The 23088-nt window shown below is 38.2% G+C and overlaps 1 protein-coding gene across 1 annotated transcript in view; it reads right to left on the reverse strand.

Annotated features, from left to right (window-relative positions):
• Positions 1-23088, reverse strand: part of KMT2C (lysine methyltransferase 2C) — a 288648-nt gene that overhangs the window by 56031 nt on the left and 209529 nt on the right. The window contains 8 exon segments of the mRNA XM_062192886.1: positions 655-869; positions 1251-1383; positions 8561-8680; positions 8776-8808; positions 8994-9122; positions 10392-10496; positions 14629-14809; positions 19158-19288. Coding sequence (XP_062048870.1) covers positions 655-869; positions 1251-1383; positions 8561-8680; positions 8776-8808; positions 8994-9122; positions 10392-10496; positions 14629-14809; positions 19158-19288 — 1047 coding nt within the window.

Below are 23088 nucleotides of genomic sequence, written 5' to 3' on the forward strand. Positions count from 1 at the left end.
TCCAGACAAACTTGTAATAAACTGAAAGGGATACTGTGACAGCTGATAAACTACTGCAAGACAGAATTGTAGTAACGTTTTAATCCTGGCTTATCTGACAACATGAATTTAAAGTAACAGAACTGGGGGAGAAATACGGTCTAGTGACTAACACACCAGTGAGGAAGCCCACACCCCGTACTGGAGCACCCGAGATTCAGACCAAATTCTGGCTCCTCAGTCTAGCCGGCTTTGTGCTGTTGCAGACCCTTGGAGAAATCTGTGGTAGCTCAAGGAAGGGGGATCCTGCCACTCACATGGGATACCTGAAATGAGTCTGGCTTCTGGCTTCTGTCTTGACCCAACCCCAGCTGCTGTGGGCATTTGGTGAATAATCAGATGAGAGCACAAAGTCTACCTGTATTTCTGTTTCTTGAATAAAGTACTCTCAGGTTGGAAATGTGATCATTTCATTAATGGAAGCTATCTTTTTAGGAAACACGCAAATGGATGCTGGGTCTAGAACTAAGAAAAAGCAAGATGCTTTTAGGAAATCTCCACATTGTACATATCATACCAGACAGGGGTTCTCTGTTTCAGACAGAGATAAATAAAGTTCTAATAGCTGAGAGAACACTGTAAAAAACAGATAGCAACAACATATCCACTGCTTACCAGGGAATTCTTCCTTTAAATTGGGGAAGTTAATGTTGGTGTAGAGAACCGGTGCTACTGTTGCCATCTCGCCCAGAGCCTCCTCCTTCTCCCATTTGAGAGTACTTCTTTGGGCATTTGACATTGTGTCACTCTCTCCTTCCAGAGTGGGAGCTGATGATGTCCAAGAGCTGCTGGGATCACTTGCCATTGGATTAAATGCTGGATTTTTATCCCTGGCAAGAAATAAACATCTTCAGTTCATAAACATAAAATAACTTTCTAACATAATGCTCAAACCAAACATAAAATAAACTTTACGATCAAATAGCTAAATGTAACCTGTTTGATATTTTACAAAAACTCACAATAGATCCAACATATACATGCAACATAATCTCATGCCTAAAATGAGGGCTCTTCAAAAAGCTAACAGAAAATATATAATGGAAAAATGATGTACAGATTTAAAATTTTTTTACACCAATATAAACTTAACTTTTAATTCCATTTCAACAAACTTTTAGAAGTACCCCTGTAATTTAAAGACTAATTTATACCGCAATACAAGTATTACTGTAATTCAGGTTTTTATAGAAAGTAAGGCTTTTAAATACCTGATGTCAGTATAAGGGGATTGTGCTACAGCAGAGTAAGCTCCCAGTCCACTACCAGGAGGCAGAGAGTTATGTGGGAGATGAGGACTGGGTCCAATAAGGCCATTCATGACTGGCATCCGTGAAAACACATCTTAGGAGAAGAAAACAGTAATACAGTTTGTATATTATTAAAAAATAACAAACAGCTGAAATAACCACCAAAAAAATCTTTAAATGCTATTTAAAAGCAGGACTTTCTTCAATATCATACTGTATACTACTTAAGGGTGAGTTCTGGTTACAAAATTTTGAAATATGAACTCTATAATTATGTTTACTTCATTACAATGTACTAGAAATTGCATGGCTTTTGAGATCCTATAGTGCTAGACGTGAATCTTAACTTTGATACTCATTAGAAGCAGAATGGATTTCTATTTGATTTTGTATGTATGGCTTCATTGAGATAATATATATATGGACCTCCATGTGGTGTTTGCTAAGCTATTCAATATATATTAACTTTAGAAAAAAGAATGAGTCACAACAAATGTTGCCTTCATCAAAGATTATTTTTCTTCTTTATTAAAAATTTCCTAAAAGTGTTCCTTATATTTTATCCCTGTTCCTCTTAAAATAAACAACCATCTAAGATCCTTAAATACTAGCACTTTCCTTAATATAGTTTTTTACAAGCAACATTTCACTCATCATCAATTAGACAACGACTACTAAAAAATTTATACATTCTATTTTTAGCTTAATTTTTGTTACTTATTGTTCATCTCCAAATGGATTCTAACTCTCATTCCAGCTTATTCACAAGTTTCAAATACCTTATTATTTTCTTTCTAAAGAGACATGAGGCCAACCAAAAAACCACCTTGTGTTTTCTGAAAACTCTCCACAAATGAGTAATTCCAGTTTTTATTAGTAAATGTCTACTTATCTAAAATAGTTGGAAATAAGCTAACTGATCTTATTAGAGTAGCTTCCCAGGGAGGAAAATGTATATGTACCTTTAAAGAGCCCCCACAATTAATGACAAATGATGATTTTTGGAGATATAATCTATAAATACATGGCCTCAGCTAATTGTTGTAATTCACTAGCATTATTATAGAAGATGTTTACATTACCAATTAGACAAATGACAACACAGTGCAGATTTGGCTTGTATTTGGAATAGACAGAGAACTCCCAACTTAATCACTTTGCAACACCATCAGAGTAAAAGGAAAACCAAGAACAACGTTTCATACACAGAACATTTCATGTATAATGTCCTTTCCCCTAAACCATATCGTTTAAGTTCTAGTGGATCTGTAAGGATACTGACACTCATACACAAGGATTTAATACTGTATACTACTACTTAAATCCAGACAACTATCTTACTTCCAGAATAGAGCTTATGCCAAAACTAGATCCACTGGATCAGGATCTCACAATGACAAATGCCTAATGAAACGGTAGTTTACTCCAAGAATTTGTTTCATTGGAAACAGAATGCGTGCATTTATTTTCAGCCTCAGTGAGAGGTTGGTTCCATTAAGCAATCTGAGATTTCAAGGAACACCATCCAATGTGTGCCATGTTGTTAGGATAAACAGAAGTCTCTCTGTTGGGAATGAGAATGTGATACATCTATTGTAATCAAAATATGACTACTCTAGCATGGAAACGTCTCCTCATAATAGCTACCATTTATTAAGTACTTATCAACACTTAAAATCTTTGCATCCCCAGAACAATGAAACAGGTTGTTTTGCGTCATTCTATACAAGCATAAAAGACTCTAAGAATTTAAATAACAAAGTCAAGGATATATAAGTAAAATGCAAAGTAGCTTTCCTCAATCTTACTAATAATGAAAAGGTTGTCTGTCGTTCCCAATCATGTGTACCAAACCAGCACAACCTCATTATACTGAAGTAACCTGCAGGCATGACTGATCAACAAGCACTGAAAAGTTACCTCAGGGCCAATGTTGTGGCACAGTGCAGAAAGCCACCACCAGCATGCCAGCATTCCACATAAATGCTGGTTCAAGTCCCTGCTGCTCCACTTCCAATGCATTTCCCTGGGAAAGCAGTGGAAGATGATCCCAGCACTTGGGCCCACACACAATCCCTTACCCCATGGGAGACCCAGATGAAGTTTCTAGCTTCAGCCTGGTATACCACTAGCCATTGTGGCCATTAGGGGAGTGAACCAGCGGATGGAAGATGACCCTTTATTTCAAATAGATAAAAATAAATGTCTAAAAAAGAGGGAAAAAAAGAAAAAGTATCTTATTTAAATTTTTACCTGAAGGGATTTCAAGTTATTATACCTCAATCTGCTTGAAATTTCCCTTCTCTGCTTTCTGGCCTTCAGTATTACTGTCAACATATATTCTCCCTCACCTTCTTATGACTCCTATTGGGAGTACTCCAATGAAGATAAATAAAAACCTTCAAAGTCCAAAGAGAAACATCATTTAAGTACTGAACTTTCCTTCTTTACAATCTGTCTCCAAGTGACATCATTTCTTACTGTTTCAAAGTGTAGTTTATTTGTTTAGAATATCATTTTAAAGTTCTACTTTAATGTTATGTGGCTTTTTGTTTATTTGAAAGGCAGAGTTCCAGAGAAAGAGAGAGAGAGATCTACCATCTGCAGGTTCACTCCCCAAATGGCTTCAATGACTGTGGCTGGGCCAGGCTGAAGCCAGGAGCCAGAAACTTCTTCCAGGTCTCTCATGTGGGTATAGGGGCCCAAGGATGTGGTGCGTTTCCAGGCACATAAGCAGGGAGCTGGATCAGAAGTGGAGTAGCCAGGACTCAAACCAGCACCCAGATGAGATGCAGGCACTGCAGAGTGCCAGCTCCAACATAATTTCTGAGACCCAATACTTCATGCTCAATACCTCAAGTTCTCATTAGCTTTTTTGCTTTCACATCTCTTAATAGGGGGAGAAGGAAGGAACATGTGATTGTGCAACAACTAATATAAACTATATAAGCATACATTTCACTATCATTAAATTAAATAATGGAGTTACTTAAGATTATGAAAAAACTCATCCTTCCCACAACTTTAATTAGCAATACAATAAAGCTAATGCCTATTTTTTTCATCTAGTCTTAACCAATTATAAATATAATTCCCTGTAAATCAGAACAAGATGTTGCAGTCCAATCAAACCAAGTAGTTTAAAAGTTACCTCCATTACCTGCTACAACACACACACACATTCTTTGTTCCACTGTTAGTGTTTATAATGTGATTATCTCGTAGGTCTGTCTAAATCAACTAATTTTCCTAAATACTTTTTTTTTTTTAAAGATTTATGTATTTGATTGGCAGAGTGACAGAGAAAGAAAGAGAAAGAGACAGCACTTGCCAAATGGTTGCAATGACTGAAGCTGGGCTAATCCAAAGAAAGGAGCCAGAAGCTTCTTCCAGGTCTCCATGTGGGTGCAGGGGCCCAAGTATTGGGCTGTCTTCTGCTGCCTTCCCAGGTGCATTAGCAGGGAGCTGGATTGGAAGTAGAGCAGCTGGGACTCAATCCAGCACTCATGTGGGATGCTGGTGCTGGAGGTAGTGGCTTTATCTGCTACACCACAGTACCAGCCTGATTTTCCTACTTATTCTATCGTCATTGTTTCTAATATCCATTCTTCCATCTCAATGAGCAGTGTCTTTACATGTAACCTGTCTTTTAACATACTCCCAGGCTAATTAAACTCATTAGTATAAACTTTCCTTGTCTCAAATTAATTTCCAGAATTGTTACAAGGGCTATCCTGCAAAAACCTAATTGGTGTGAAGCCTTCACCTGGGGAGGAAAAGGCTTCCAACCACCTCTACCCACTTTTCCTAGCTGTCTACAATCTACTGCTGTCTAACTTCTACCTGTGCTGCCTTACACTTATACCACCTTCCTATCCTCTGGAAAATGTTCAAGTTGACATTCTTGAATATGTGAGTATTACCCTATATTTAACTTGATCATGTTTAAGACTGAATTAGAATTGCTCTTCTTTCAAATATAAACATTAAAATCTTGGTAATCCTTAGGGCTCCAGTTGAGTTATACCATACTGTAATATAAATTAGTAGTACACATGAAAGTCTATAATGTAAGAATTAGAAACTCCTGAGGGTTGGTAGATTTATTACCTACTCTGTATTACATATTAGCACCTAGCTGAAAAAGAGTCACCTCTTGGAAACCAATTTTAAAATGAGATTTAAGGGGCTGTCACTGTGGTTAGGGGTAAAGTGGCCGTCTGCAGTGCTACCATCACACACAGGCTCTGTTTCACGTCCTGACTACTCCACTTCCAATTCAACTCTCTGCTAAGGGCCTGAGAGAAACAACAGAAGATGGCCAATGTGACTGGGCATTTTAAACCTACATAGGAGACCCAGAAGAAGCTCCTGGCTCCTGGCTTTGGCCTCAGTCAATACTAGTGGCTGCAGTCATCTGGGGAATGCGCCAGTGTCTCTTCCTCTCATGCTATCACTCTTGACTTTCAAAATAAATAAATAAATCTTAAATTTAAAAAAAGGCCAGCACCATGGCTCACTATGCTAATCCTCCACCTGCGGCACTGGCACCCTGGGTTCTAGTCCTGGTTGGGGTGCCGGATTCTGTCCTGGTTGCTCCTCTTCCAGTCCAGCTCTCTGCTGTGGCTCGGAAAGGCAGTGGAGGATGGCCCAAGTGCTTGGGCCCTGCACCCACATGGGAGACCAAGAGGAAGCACCTGGCTCCTGGCTTCCGATCAGCGCAGCGCACTGGCCGTAGTGGCCATTTGGGAGGGTGAATCAAGGGAAAGGAAGACCTTTCTCTCTGTCTCTTAAAAAAAAAAGGGGGGGGGGAGGGATATTTTACAGGAATAGGCATTTGGAAAAGTGATTAAGCTACCACTTAACATCTCATATCAGACTGCCTGGTTCTATCTCAGTTTCTCTACTTCCAATCCAGCTTCCTGCTACTGCACATGCTAGGAAGAAGCAGAGAATGACCCAAGTATTTGGGTTCTTGCCACTCATGGGAGAGACGTGGATTGAGTTCCAGGCTCCGGGCTTCAGCCTGGTCCGGTACTGGTTGTTGTGGGCATATAGGAAATCAAACAGCTCTATCTGCTTTTCATATAAAATAAAAACCAAAAATTTACAGAAATTATATTGTACTGTGAATTGATTTTCCAACTATCTTTTATAAAGAAATACATCTTTAACGGATTTTATTTCTAAAATACTTACTTGTAGTTATACAAAAAAGAAAACAGTATTTTATATGTAAATTGAAGAGCTATTAATCATTAAACAAGCAATAGGATTTGTGTTTCACTCAAATATAAATTGCATGTTTAGACTAGCAAAAATCAAGGCAAATTAATACTTACTCATGCATACACAAAATTGGCAGAAAAATTATTTTCACATTTGAGCACTTACACACCAAGAAGAATGAGAATTTATAAAGGTATCATGTTATTCAATTCAGTACATAGTCAGGCATCAGTGACAATAGGATATAGAGAAATGTTTCTATGCTTACATCAAAAATACATAACACCACAGAACTCTAAACTCCTTATGATAGGAGAAGACTATCATACCTGCAGGAGCCAATTTCCTTATCTATTCCCACAGATCTCAAGGCTAGGCTATCAGGTTTCAGCTAGCCAGAAAGAGTGAGAAACTTATGTCTTAAACATATTTCATCTGGTGACAAGTTTGAAGTACATAGAAAAAAACAAAGCAGGCCAAATTTCCATATTTTACAAGAATTTCAGTGTCAGGGCTGGCACTGTGGCGTAGTAGGTTAATCCACTGCCTGAAGCTCCACCATCCCATAGGGGCACTGGATCAAGTCCTGGCTCCTCTTCTATGATCCAGCTCTCTACTATGGCCTGGGAAAGCGTGGAAGATGGCTCAAGTCCTTGGGCCCCTGCCACCCATGCGAGAGACCCAGAAGCTCCTAGATCCTGGCTTCAGCCTGGCCAGCCATTTGGGGAATGAACCAGGGGATGAAGACCTCTCTCTCTGTAACTCTGCTTCAGCAAGACACATGACACTAGTGTTTAAAGCGCTTACAATTTAAATGAAAGCTGTTACCAAACAGGTGTTTTTATTGTTCCACACATTACAAACAAAAAGCACAGGGCTAGGTATGAAAGTGATGACAGCTAACATACAAAGAAATAACACTGAAACTGAGAGCATACCAATGGCAGCCAGGTGAAGGAAGGTTTGGTTTTTCTAACAGAGAAGTCACTGTGCAGGCCTCGACTGAAGAGAAAGTGAGCTGGGACTGGACTGAGGGTATGGGAAGAGGGCAGGCAGGGTTATATCCTCCCAGGAATCAGTAAATGAAGAAAAACAGTTCTGGTCAGAGATTTCCAGAGAATTTCAGGCAGGTAGGTGTGGGACTGAAGTTAGTGTTTCCTCATCTTCACAGGGGAGGTTTTCACCTATCAGCTGTATATTAGTTATTAAGGAACAGGGCAAAATACACATGCACACGCACACAGAAATCTTCAAAAAGTGTGCCTGGAAAGCCAGCATCCACATGGCAGGCCTGGAAGAAGCTCTTGGCTCTGGCCTGGCCTAGCCTTGGTCACTCTGGCCACTTGGACAGTGAACCAGTGGATGGTAGATCTTTCTGTGTGTTTCTCCCTCTCTCTGTAACACTAACTTTCAAATAAATAAATAAATAAATGTTAAAAAGAGAGAGACACACACACAAATACTAAGGATTTCAAACTTTTTGAAACAAAAATAAATGTTTTAATTTTTTTTTAAGATTTATTTCAAAACCAGAATTAGAGAGAGGGAAAGACAGAGACACAGAGAGATCAATCTTCTATCTGCTGGTATACGGTATACTCCCTACATCTTAACCCGCTGATTTACAACATAAGTCCCCAAATCTTTAAATTAAAAAAAAAAAAAACTGTTCTTTTCCTCATTTGAAAGGCAGAATGACAGAAAAAGAGAGACATTCCACTTAGCTCACTGCCTATATGTCCACAATGGCCAGGCCAAAGCCAAGAGCCAGGAACTCCATATAGGTCTCCCATGTGCATGGAAAGAGCCCAGGTACTTGGGCCATCATACACTGCCTTCCCTGAAGTATAAGCAGGGAGCTGGATTGGAAATGGAGCAACAGGGACTCAAACCAGCACTCCAGTATCTACTCACTGTGCCATAATAATGGCCCCAGTAAAATTAATCTTAATACCATTCTTCTAAGAGCTTTTTAAAAGAACCTAATGTATACATGTGTGCATATAAAGAAGAACCATATTTTTATGAAAGTCATAACATACCCTGATTATGTATTGGCAACAGCTGTGGTGGTGGGGGAGGCTGTGGTAATGGAGTTGGCTGAGGGGTCACAGGACTAAGGACAGCAGTGAATAAGTCCTCCACATCCTTTCCTCCAAGCTCTGTGAGATAAAATAGTAAAAGCATTAAAAGACAATAGCCGGTCAGAGTATAGGGAATGCCAATCAAATAAGATAGAAAATCAGAACACAAATACCTGGAATTTTATATAACTTTCCAAGAATTGCTCCTAGGATAAAATAAAGAAATAGAAATATTAACTATCAATCCACTACACTGACACAAAATAGCAAATAATTGATACAGAAACAATCAGAACATAAAAGTTAAATTCTAAATAGGCATGCAGAAATCTTTGAAAATCATATTTACTCATGTCTTTTAGAAAGCCTAGATGTAGGGCAAATATTTTACCATCTGTGACCATTTTGTCTAGTTCAGGACTGAGAATGCCGTCTAGTTGCTCTTCACTTAATGGTCGTGAACTCTGATTAACACTTGGATGAGGCAAAGAGGAAGGATCGTCAGCAATAGGACCCATATCTAAAAGAGCAAGGTAAATGAATTAAAAGTGAATTCAGAACACTCACATCAAATGCATAACACTATTTTATCTGCATCAATATATATGTGAATTAATTAGGATTATTATATAGTCAATCAATAAAAATAAAACAGTGTATTAATACACTTAAGTGCCACTTAAAGTTCTCATTTAAACAAAGTAAATATATTTCTTGAGGAACAAAAGAATATACTAAATTTTTACATGGCATTTTCTGTAAAAAAAACAAACCATATTTAGATAGAAATTTATGAGAAGTTGACCAATAAAGAATTGCATTAACTTTGAAAACAGTGGCATCAAATGTACAGTTAAGTCATCTTAAGTAGTATTCAAAGAAGATAAGTTTCATGTAAGTTAATCAAAAGCTCTAAAATGCTCTATTAATGTTTAATAATCTTTTTAAAGTAACAAATTTATGGTTGGTTGTCACACTGTGAAGATACAAATTATATTTATAATATTGTAATACGCTTTACTGCATACATATTGCTATTTTAAACACACATGTAGAAGTGGCCTATCACTTTTTCATGCTTTCAATATTGCTATTAACAGAGAAGACTTTTGTCTGATCTTTTAAAATCATTATTAGGAGTTAACATTAATATGTGGATAACATGAATTACACATTAATGAGAAGAAAATCACTCATAAAAAAAACCTCTAAGAATTTCACCCAAAGTACAGTGTAAAGTATACTAATCTTTAGCTGCACACAAAAAGAGAAAAGCAAATTATGGATTAGTGACATATTAGCACTACTAACAAATATGCATGCACCTACAGTTGTTTTAGCTGAAACCACTATCAAAAAAGAAGACTAATTCTAGTCAGCGGTCATCCATAGCTCAGTTTCTTACCAAATGGAAAAGGTGAGCTCTCAACCTGGAAAGTGCATAAATCAAGACCTACAAGACCCAAACCAAATAAAATGGATGATTACCATTAAGAGCAGGGAGTAGGGGGGAATGCAAATAAAAGAAGAAACAAGATACGGCAAGATTGTAAGGCAACATGCCTTGAATTTGATGCAATTAGAAAAGCAACAGAAATTAACTAACTTGCTATATTTCCCTCCTAAAGCAGGAAAGCCGAGGTAGATCAAATAAAATGTTGAGTTCTTTGACAAAGCAAAAAGAGAAAACACTTCAGTTACTAGGAAACAGGCAAAAGACCACACTTGTTCCACACATATACCTCTCACATCACAAAACAGAAATTGGGCAAATAGTATTCATATGTACCTGAATGATCAACTGATTTTGCTAGGTCATCTGAAATTATTCCAAGAATGTCATCATCTGTGTTTAAGACTTCAGAAATATCAGCTAATGGGTCATCAGCAGTACCTAAATACAGTAAGTATATTTATAAAAATTCAGTATTTTCCTCAATGTTAAATTCTAAAATACCCTGAACTCATCCATAACTTTGCTAAACACTGAGAGTTGAGCCGATGCTGAAGCAAGTGCTACAATGATGAGAACTAAAGATTATTACTCCCAAAGGCACTCTAAAGTTTCGAATAACAAAATTATTAAAAATTCAGGCTTTTTGTTTTGTGACCAATATGTATTAACAAAGTAAAATTTTAAGCAAAGACCTGTAGGTAACAAAAGTAAAACAGAATGCTAAAACAAAACCAAAAAATTCAGTAACTGGTACCCCTAAAATCACATTGAGAACATAAAACACATGGAAGTTAACAGAATGTGCATGACTAATCCATGATTTAGAAATTCCATGTCAATCATAAGCCAAGTGCCACACTACTTCCAGCACTGCTGCTCACACCATTACCCACTCACTCACTAAAAAAAATTTCAATATCCACAGAACTAGATTAATCATGCAGTGATCCACTCGCTGGACCTACACAACAGTGACTGAAACAAAGTGCATGCTCTCAAAGAGCATCTCAAAAAGCATCCTCAGAGGAGCTGGACAGTAATTCAATGCCACTACTGTAAATGCTATTAATAAAAAAAAAATCTAATGAGAAAAAAAGTCTTAAAACTAAGACATGTTATATAAGATTGTCAGGACTAGCCTTTTAAAAGTAGAAACCTAAATGAAATGTGGGAATAATTAGTATACCAAAGAAGGAGAGAACAATTGGGGCAGAGGGCAAGCCGACGTGAAGCTTGGGATTCACTTCAAAGTGTAATGGAAAGTTGTTGGAAGACTGAAAGATAGACAGGGGATGACATGACTGCAACTCTAAAGGGAACATGCTGGTTGCTATGTACACAACAGATGTAGAGTTGGAGTGGGAGGAAGGACTGTTGGGAAGGCCCAGAGACTACTTCAAAGGCTACAAGGATACCACAGCACAGTGAGGGAGAGGTGGTGACAGTCTACACAAGGAAGACAGGGAAAGCTAACATAAGGAGTGGCTGGCTGCGGATACATCTCGAAGGTAGAGGCAAATTTGTTAATGGATAACATGGAATTTGAAAAATAAAATGCCAAGGATTCTAAAAAATTTCTGAGTTAATCAAACAGGAAAATACTGGAACTTTTTTTTTGGATGGGTTGTAAACAACACTTTCACTTTCACTTATTTGATCCTTTTTTTTTTTTTTTTAAATTTGACAGGCAGAAATATAAACAGTGAGAGAGAGAGACAGAGAAAGGTTTTCCTTCCATTGGTTCACTCCCCTAATGGTCGCTACGGCTGGTGCTGCGCCAATCCGAAGCCAGGAGCCAGGTGCTTCCTCCTGGTCTCCCATGCAGGTGCAGGGGCCCAAGCACTTGGGCCATCCTCCACTGCCTTCCCATGCCACAGCAGAGAGCTGGACTGGAAGAGGAGCAACTGGGATGCCAACACCGCAGATGGAGGATTAACCAAGTGAGCCATGGCGCCAGCCCCAATACTGGAACTCTTAGTTAGGCCAGTTTAGGCCAGTTTAGTTATTATATGTCATTCAGTTAAAGAATATCTGAAAGTTGTAACCCATTTTAAGTCTGTTTTTACTTAAAAAAAAAAAAAAAAAAAGCTGTGGGTATAAACATATTCCAGATCAAATACCTCTATGAAATAGTTTTGGAGTCTTTAAACATTTTTTCTTCAAATATATATAATTCATACAAAACAACATAATTTCGAACTGGAAAGTTAATGGAAATTTTGTACACCAAATATTCAGGAACTTAAAGTATTTCCATAATGTATTCTCTAGACAACAGTGCCTTTTAATGAGATGACACGTGGTACAGTGGTTAAGCCACTGTTTGCAATGCCAGCATCCCACATGAAGATCAATTCAAGTCCCGGCTGCTCCACTTCTGATCCAGGTCCCTGCTAAAGGCACCAGAGAAAGCAAGAGAAGAACCCAGATGCAGTTCTTGGTTCCTGGCTTAGGCCTGGCCATTTAGCCAATTTTGGGAGTGAACCAGTCTCTGTCTCTAACTATGCCTTTGAAATAAATGAATCAATCTTTATCATTTTGTTGAAAAGTGCATTTTGATGAAAAAAAATTTCTAAGGACTAGTGTTGTGGCATTGTGGGTAAAGCCACCAACTCTGATGCCAGAATCCCATATAGATGCTGGTTTGAGTTATGGCTCCTCCACTTCAAATCCAGCTCCCTGCTAATGGCCTGGGAAAAGCAGCAGCAGATGGCCCAGTACTTGGGCCCCTGCCACCCACGTGGGAGACCTGCATGAAGCTTCTGGCTCCTGCCTGGCTGATGCATCTATCTGGGGAATGAATCAGTAGGTGGAAGATCTCTCTCTGTACTCTTTCAAATAAATAAATCAATCTTAAAAAAAAAAAAAATGTAGCCACAGGGTTTAGTTCCAGGAAACCCTCAAATACCAAGTCCCTTCCATAGGCCTCCAAATTTGCCATTCTGGAATCTATGGTTACAGAACTGATGGGTATGGAAGGTCGACTTTATATCAACCCAGGCTACATACAGTTAACATAGCTGAAACTACTTTCTATAAAACTAATTTTTCGGGGCTGGTGTTGTGGTGCAGTGTGTTAAGCAGTCATCCCATATGAGAACCAGTTTGAGTCCTGGCTGCTCTACTTCTGAAGCAGCTCCCTACTAATGCGCCTGGGAGGGCAACAGAAAATTGCCCAATTGCTTGGACACCTGTCACGCACACGGGCAACCTGGCTTCTAGCTTCAGCCTGGCCCAAACCTGGCCATTGTGGCCATTTGGAGAGTGAACCAGTGGATAGAAGCTCTGTCTCGTCCTTTCTCTCTGACTTTAAATTAACGAATCTTACAGAAAATTTTTTCTGTGACAGGATGCCTCTAAAGTGTTTTCCAAAATGTGCATAAAATTAACACAGTAGGGGCTGGCACTATAGCAGAGTGGGTAAAGCCGCTGCCTACAGTGCTGGTATTCCAAATGGGTGCTGGTTCAAGTCCTGGCTGTTCCACTTCTGATTCAGCGCCTGGGAAAGCAGTAGAAGGTGGCCCAAGTCCTTGGGGTCATTGCACCCATGTACGAGACCTCCTGAAAGAAGCTCCTGGCTCCTGTATAGGGATCCACCCAGTACTGGCCATTTCGAACATCTGGGAAGTAGACCAGTGGATGGAAGATCCCTCTCCCGCTCTCTCTCTGCCTCTCTGTAACTCTGCCTTCCAAATAAATCAATCTTTTTTTAAAAAAATTAACACAGTAACAAATGTAATCAATGGGAAAACTGGAGGCCTGGCAGAAGAATAGGAATTTACAATTGATAGCATTAGAAAAAACCTAAGGAGGGGTGGGGTGGGGCGGAGGAGCGGGCACAGAAAAGAGTTACCACTATTCTTCCATGTCCAAAAGAGTTGAACTCCTACAGCCTTGCTGATGTTAATTTACAAACACATGATGTTTTCTTACCTTTTCCTGATTCACAGTAATTCCGACTATCACTGCATCTAAGACAATAGTTCTCAACCAGAACGATACAGCCCGCGAAGGGATATCTGAGACTTTCATATCTACAGACTTTTTTTAATTGTTATGAAGCCAGGGATGGTGTTAAACATCTTACAAGGTACTAGACACCCGGCCTCCTTGCCACAACAAAGCATCATCTGACTTGAGCTGTCAACAGTGAGAAACTATAATCTGGGGAAATGCATTTCAAAAACGAAACAGGAAAATAAGTTCCCAAATATGGCATTCTTTTTGATTTTAGAATTTTTTTGGATTGTATTATTAATAAATACCTCTCTTAACCTGAGTTGAAGATTATTACAGCAGTAATTCACCAACTACAGTCAAACTCAGAAGAGTGTAACTGTTTTATAACTCTTAATTTTTGTTGCAGTAACAAAGATAAATTGATTTGCCAAAATTTACAGACCTTTTCACCTAACATAGCTACATTTACTTAATTAAAACCACGCCTTTCAATATGCTTGATTTTCAGAATGCATAGGAAGTCAAACAAAAGCATTTCAAAGGATTAATTTTAAAAGGAAGATCTATGTTACACAATATAAAGAAAGCATGTGTGAAATATTCCCCCTACCTTGAGTTCCAAGCTTTGCAGGAGCTGAGGATGAACTAAGTAGTGGATCTAATGAAGGATCCAAAAAATTTGTATTCATGTGTGTTTTATAGGAAAGCTGAGCTGCATCTTCTGATAGACTATCTAAACTCAACTTGTTTTGTCTACTTGTATCTAGAAGATCTTTTCCAAAGAAAGCTTCCTAGATAAAGATAAACACATATGAAAATGATCAGTTACAAAACTCTAAATATGAACATCATTCTGTCATCATTTCTGACAAGGGAGCAGAAATAACAGAAAAGCTTTGTATTTAACAATATAGAAAATGAATATAATATAGAATGATCATTAATTCTTTTTCCTCTTATTTTAAAAATAATCATTTTTTAGTTTTACTAGAGAAAAATAGAATTATGCAAATAAAACATTTATGCCAAATGTGTTTCTAGCAACTGAAGAATAATAATTCAATTCCAAGAGATTAAACTGCAGTAAAATGTAAAGGTTGATAGATTTGCAATACTTTCAGCACCTTAATCTATAATATAAGCAAAACTAAAGCTTCATGAATATTATTAATATTTATAAATTACTTGCAGAGAGTATCATAAGATTTTGATCTACAGCTTTAATATTTACATACTTCAAGGCAGATTTAGTAATGTTGCATTGATTCATATAACCATACAGGAGCTTCCACTATAAATATGAATGAGAGTTTTTTATAGTTGTTTTACCCACAGAATGTGTGCAACATTTACAGCTATTAAAGGCTTTTGGCTTTTTCTTCACTTACTTATAGTAACACTTCTCCATTTCAATATGCATGCTCTATTCTACAGGCTAGTGTTGAAAGCCGAGTTCTTTTCAAATATAGGATCTCTTCCCAAACATCCCAAGAATCAAGACTAAAGACAAAAAGGAAGCACTCAAGATCCCTTTTTTTACCTAGCAAATCTGCTTTAGTCTATTTTCTATAACATGGTTTGTCTGGAAGAAGGATCCTTTGTGGACGACAATGTTTCAGCAGCTATTAACACTTAACACACACTCACTAAATATATACACACAAAAACTTTCACTGCAGCATTTTTTATAATACCAACAAGTGAAAATGGCCTTAATGTTCATCAATAGAAATACAACCAAATAAGATAGATACGGAAAATATAAACAACAATACAGCAATTGTAAGGAAGTATATGGAGGGTTGGCATTGTGTTGGCTAATTTCTGAAAGGGGTTTGGTAGGTGCGGGTGAAGTCTGGTAGAGATGAAGAAAATATATTTGACTTGAAATTTTTACAGAAACCAATTGTTTTACTCTGAAAGAAATCTAAAAATTCAGAAAGTTAGAACATATTTGTCTACTTATAAATAGAAAATTGATTCATCTATCACCAGTGCTTTTTGTCATTGGGGAAAATGCTGAATAGCATAAAGCATCTCAGAAGTTTGGACATAAATCTGAGAAACCTGAGACCACCATTAGCAAGAATTGTTTTTCAATGACTCAAGATAACTTCATTTGTATTTATATAAAAATTTGGTAATATAAAAATTCTTATTAATTTGCTGAGTGTTTCAATCACCACAGTTTATGTCAGAGTGGCTACATATTTCCAACTTGGTATTTATCAGGCAAGACTAAGTAGCAACCAGAGGTTATGGATCCACAATGGGAGTCTCTTAAAGACTCATAGTACTACGAGCTATCAGTGGACTGCATAAATATTTCTGCTGGGGAGATTATATAGTTTATCTTGACACACTGTGACTAGTAAGACAAATTACACAGAGTGTTACTCTGTCACAATGTATTTCCCCAGATCAATGGCAAAAATACAATGGTCACAAGATGTGCAGAACCATTCCAAAGGCTTCCCACACAATAAACTTTAAAACAAAAAGAAATTAGGTGTTACTAAGGAAGCAATTCCACTCAACAAACAGCACAGCAGCAATAGGGTTTCAAATCCAGTACTTTTAAAGGCTCTTTAGCAAAGTACTAAAAAGTCAGTTTCATACTTTCATAAGCAACTGAATACGAATGCCACATGACAGAAGTATCATCAGGAGGAGGGGCAGACAACCTTCTCAGAACTCCCAGAAAGGATTATTGAAAAGAAAGGCAAAGGCAGTTACTTAATAACAAAAAAATACAAATAAGGATAATCTGCATGGCAAAGGACTATTTCCTGGCCAATAAAATTACTCTGAAGAAAAAAGGTGGCCAGCGCTGCTGCTCAAAATAGGCTAATCCTCCGCCTTTGGTGCCAGCACATCAGGTTCTAGTCCCGGTCGGGGCGCCGGATTCTGTCCTGGTAACCCCTCTTCCAGGCCAGCTCTCTGATGTGGCCCGGGAGTGCAATGGAGGATGGCCCAAGTGCTTGTGCCCTGCACCCCAAGGGGGACCAGGAGAGGCACCTGGCTCCTGCCTTCGGATCAGCGCGGTGCACCAGCCATTGGAGGGCGAACCAACACCAAAGGAAGACCTTTGTCTGTCTCTCTCACTGTCCACTCTGCCTGTCCAAAAAAAAAAAAAAAAAAAAAAGAAAGAAAGAAAGAAAAGAAAAGAAAAAAGGTGCAAAAGTAGAATGAAAGGGAATGAGGGGAAAATAGGACAATTATTAAGGATATTTAAACTAACAAAGAATTAAGTACATGAGTATCTAATTTAATTTCTGAACATTTCTGCAATTAGGCACTACAAAAACTTTATAGTTGAGCAAATTGGCACAGTGTGACGTTACACAACTAACTGGTAGCAGAGAGGTATTTAAAGCCAGGATTTTTGGGCTGGGTGTGTGCCCTTGAGGGTAAAGCCAAGGCCTGCAAAGCCTGAATCCCATTCAGGTGCCTAGTGCTTCACTTCTGATCTAGCTCCCTGCTAATGGCCCAGAAAAAGCAATGGAAGATGGCCCAAGTATTTGGGTGCCTGCCACCCATGTGGGAGACCCAGAGGAAATTTCTGGCTTCAGCCTGGCCCAGCCATGGCCACTGCAGTCATCTGGGGAGCATACCAGCAGACGCAAGACCTCTCTCTCTTTCTGTAGCTCTGAATTTCATATAAATGTATAAGTAAATGAATGAATACATACATATATACATACATAAAGCAAAGTAGCCAGCCAGCCAACCAGTCAGGATTCTTAGGCTTTCAAAGCTGAACCTTTTAACAGGAATATGGTCATTAACATATTGGTAAGTACAGTTACCAAAATGAAAACTGAGGAAATTTGGTTAGCTGAAAACAAATGTATTTTAAAACCAATTAAAATGTACAATTCAAGCAATGAAGAAACATTAAGGCCACAGTTCTATGGGAGCTGACAGATCAGATCAACAGACAGTGAGATTAGGATGGACGCTCAATAGCAGTCTATCAAATTCAATTCATTCATATGAAGAAAGAGAAGCCCAGAAAGGGTGAAGAACATGCTCAACACTGAAAATTAGCTAATGACAAAACCAATGTTCTAATATAGAACGGTTCTAATACATCATATATAACAATTCTGTGACCAAATGTTTGCAAGAAGCAACACTTCTTCTTTCTAATCCATGCCTATCACACAGAATTTAATCACATTGAGATCCCTCAAGCCCCATGTATATTTATTAAACAAAAACAACTCTTTGGCTGAAATACTTGGTTTACAAAGCCTCTAATCGTGACAAATTATTATTACAGTTAAAACTCTGACAACTAAAAAATCTATTTTCATTCAATAAACAAAATTACTGTAATATCTACTGGCAAAGACAATTTTAGACATTGCTCTTTTTTTAAGAGGTAGGCAAACAGAGACACACTCCCATGTCCTGGTTCACTCCCCAAAGCCACAGCCAGGAAAGCATTACAGGTCTCCCACTTGGATGGCAGGAATCCCATCCGGCTGCCTACGGTCTGCATTAGCCGGTGCTACAGTTGGCAACTGGAACCAGGAAACAAACGCAGGTACTTCAATGTAGAATGCTTTCATCTTAGCTGCTAGGCTAAACACTCCCATGACCAGGGGAAATTTTAACGGCAGTTAGGCTCGAAGCATACACAGGTGTCATTAGTTTGGAAAAGAGAGCTGACTGGAGCAGTAGGTCACATACAGCAGGTTAAATGCTGCTTGGAACCTCTGTATCCCATATGGGAGTGTAGGTTCAAGTTCCAGCTGCTCTGCTTCTGATCCAGCTTCCTCCTTTGTCTGTGAGGCCAAGCACAATGGCTCAAGTACTCAAGTCCTTTCCACCCATGTTGGAGACCCGGATGGGGCTTTCCCACTCCAAAATGTTCTTGTTTTGGCTTCAGAAACACTCAGCCATGAGCAAATGGCAGAGAGAGAGAACTTAAAGCATCAAACCACAAAAAGGGATAAAATGTAAATTTTTTACCAGGCCTTGGAATGTAAAAACAAACAACAAAAAACCCTGGCATTTATGAGTAAATGAAAACAAGTAAAGACAATAAAGACAATAAGCTTATTTTTTAAAGTTCAATGCATTACATTTTCTACATTAACAAAATAGATATAATGTAAAACAAAATATTACTTGTAAATAGACAGGGAACGTTTCTTCAAGCTTATTTTTCCTTTTTCGGTATCTCTTCTTTATTTTTTCAGTGCTTTCAGTAACAGAAACAGATTCATCAACTAGAGTATCTGGTAACTGTTCACTCCAGCCTACAACAATAATCATATTTATAAATACATAACATTTAACAAATTCAAACAAATCCACCTAATGTAATTTCACAGTTTACCAACATATGCAGTTTTGAATAAGTTGCATTATCCAAAAAGATCAAGCAAGTTTATTACTAACCTTTACATATCAAAAATTTCATTTCATGTCTACTTAAATTAGCAATGTTTCCTAGTTTCTCTTGATAATCATCATTTTTTCAGCAAAGGAGAAACTTCTGTTTTTAAATACATTATGTTAAAGGGTTTTTTTTTTTTTGTTAAAGGTATTTTAAAATGAAATACCCATTGCTCATTGAGTATGAAGAGATGGCTACTCACACATTTTTAATGGGAATTTACTAGACAATTTTTTATAAATTGTTTTGGGAAAATGAAAAAGATCTTGAAAATAATGTGTGCCCTTCCATGTAACAATCCTAAGTTCAAAAATTTATGTTTATAAACATACATGAGGGTAATTAAATTCCATTTTCTATGAACTTTTTGAAAGAAATTTGAAAACCCTGCATATGAAATCTTTAAAAATGGAAAGGAAAATATTAATTAAGAATCAAATTATGAAAGTATTTAAAATTTACTGCACAAAAATAAGCTTGCCATCTAATTCCTTTTTCCATGAACTTTTTAAGTATCACAGGTTTAAAATATGACTATGAATATGCTCATGAATATTTATTATGAACAAAAGCATATTTATGAGCATATTCATAAGATCAGAGCATGTAAACAAAACAAATCTTGGAGTCAGGAATAGCAGAAAAGTACACTACTTGAAACAGAAAAGTAAACAATCAAACAATACTCACATACTTCCTAATAGTAAGGCAAATAGTACACCCTCCCCAAAATTAAAATTGGCACTTTTGTTGTTAGATTACATGAACTAACTCTTACGAAAACTAAAACTAGCCTTTTAAATGTAATGTATATTTAAAAAATTATAATGTCAAAAATTAAAGAGAAAGGGGGATGAGGGAAGGAGAGAGTGAAAGAGGAGAGGGGAGGAGTAAGAGAGACTATTACTGTATTCTCAGAAATGGAGACCAGGCTGTAGCATAGCTGGTTGAGCCACTGCCTGAGACGCCAGCATCCCATACAGGTGGCCTGATAAGCCCCATCTGCTCTGTTTCTGATTCAGCTCCTTGTTAATGCACCTGGGAAAGCATCAGAAGATGGCCCAAGTGTGTGAGCCCCTGCCATCCATGTGGGAGACCTGAACAGGATCCTGGCCTCTGCCTGGCCCAGCCCCGACTTTTGCAGTCATTTTGGAAGTGAACCCAGTGGATGGAAGATCTCTCTGTGTCTCTCCTCTGTTTCTCAAACTCTGCCTTTCAAATAAATAAAATAAATCTTTAAAAAAAAGAGAATTTTATCTACAAACTATACTGAATCTAAAAAGTCATTAAAAATTTTTCAAATCCTAAAAATTTCCACCAAAAACTGTGGATAAACATTTTTTTTTTTTTTTTTTGACAGGCAGAGTGGACAGTGAGAGAGAGAGAGAGAGAAAGGTCTTCCTTTTGCCGTTGGTTCACCCTCCAATGGCCGCTGCGGTAGCGCGCTGCGGCCAGCGCACCACGCTGATCCGATAGCAGGAGCCAGGTGCTTCTTCTGGTCTCCCATGGGGTGCAGGGCCCAATGACTTGGGCCATCCTCCACTGCACTCCCTGGCCACAGCAGAGAGCTGGCCTGGAAGAGGGGCAACCGGGACAGGATCGGTGCCCGACCGGGACTAGAACCCGGTGTGCCGGCGCCGCAAGGCGGAGGATTAGCCTTGTGAGCCGCGGCGCCGGCCTGGATAAACATTTTTAAAACAACCTTCTAAGTATACTAGTGATCTTTCTAGAACATAAAGAATCTGCAAAAACCAAAAGCATGGTAAGGAATAATCTATAAAAAATAAATAAAGCTGTCTGAAATTTGGTGAAATCCAATGCCTTTGAACTCTAGGTTTCAGAACAGACAGGGAACAGAAGACATTCTTTAAGACCTCTCTCCAATGTACAGAAAATAACTGGAGGTACTACACATTGCATGGGTGAGCGGAAGAAATACAACCTCACACCAAAACCATAATTCATGTCTCCCCTGTCACCATCAATACCAAAGAAAACTTTCTTCGCACAGAATTCATACACCCAAAATAGCTCTGATGAATTTACATAACATGGGTGGACTTCCTAGTAAAAATGCAGTCTTAAAGTCATCCTAGGAAAGTGCTGTACCATGTTCCTAGAAAGTCAAACGATGTTCCAAAGAATATGAACATACAGTTAAAAAATGTGCATGTCTCATACAATCAATAAATTGGGACTAGTAGAGACAGCAGATAGAAACAATAGAATCAGATGATATAATCAATCATGCGAATACTTTATATTCTAACTCCTTGTTACATAAAGAAAAGACAACTGAAGTAGGAGTAAGTTTTTAAAAGACACTACAAAATGTTAAATATCAAAAAAGTAATTCAGAAAAGAAAAACTGCATAAGAAATGTAAACCCAATGTTTGAGGTTCGATCACACCCAGATGAAGGAACATAACACTGAACTAAAAGGAAGATCTAAAGAAATTATGTAGAGGACAAAATAAAGACAGCTGTGTAGTAGTTTAGACACCATTTCAAATGGCCAGATCCCATACTGGAATGCCTGGATTTGAATCCTGGCCCTAGCTTCCAACCGATATATATCCTCAGAGGCAGCAGGTGGTGGATCAAGTATTCCAGCCCTTACCACACATATGGAAGATATAGACTGATTCCCAGGCTCCTAGCTTTAGCTTGGGCAAGCCCTAGATTTTGTGTGCATTTCGAGAATGAACAACTGGATAGAAGACTCTCTCTCTCTCTCTCACTTCACTCTCACTCTCTCTTCCTCTCAAATAAAAATCAAGCATAAAAAAGGGAAAAAGATGGAAAACATAAAATAGTTTCATAATTAGGATTATTACAGGATATAGACCATTAGGGAACTTTCTTTCTTTATAAATTTTAAGATTTATTTATGTGAGAGATGGGAGAAGTGAGGAATAGGGAAAGAGAAGAAGGCTGAGGAGGAGGAAAAGGGAAAAAGAGAAGGTAGAGGAGAAGGAAGGAGAAGAAGAGGAGGAGGGAGAAAAGGAGAAGGAAGAAGAGAGAGATGGAGCAGGAAAGAGAATGGGCAAGCATGAGACAGATAGCAAATGCATGTACCCACCAATTCACTCCACAAATGACAGCAAAGCCAAGGGCTGGAGCCAGGAACTCAATCCAAGTCTCCCACATGGGTGGCAAGAGCCCAATTTCCTGAGACATTACCACTGACTCCCAGGGTCTGTGTTACTTAAGATAGGTGTCAGAGACAATATGAGATGCAGGTATCTTAATCACTAGGCCAAATGGCCACCCCATGGAGCTTTGTTGTTAAGATGTGTGATAATTTCTGTCACCTACCCTAGCAACAGAAGGACTCTATTTAGAGAGTATGCTGGAAACATCTCAATTCTCTTCAGGTTTCCCATTAGGCATATTAAAGTATCTAATTGTACAGATCATGACCAAAATGTTTGCAAACTCTTCATTAGAACCATTTCCCAAACCGACAAGGAAGGAAGGGAGGGAGGGAGGGAGGGAGGGAGGGAGGGAGGGAGGGAGGAAGAAAGGCATAGAATATTCTTAAGTCATAGCATGGCTTAAGCAATGATTTGGATTTCTTTGATGCTCAAATTGATAGTGACAAAGTTCACCGGAAGATTTGTTCTTTAAACACTATATAATTTTCTTAAATGTTCTTG

Source organism: Lepus europaeus, chromosome 5 (assembly GCF_033115175.1).
Source record: "Lepus europaeus isolate LE1 chromosome 5, mLepTim1.pri, whole genome shotgun sequence".
In the NCBI taxonomy this organism is placed as follows: Eukaryota; Metazoa; Chordata; class Mammalia; order Lagomorpha; family Leporidae; genus Lepus; species Lepus europaeus.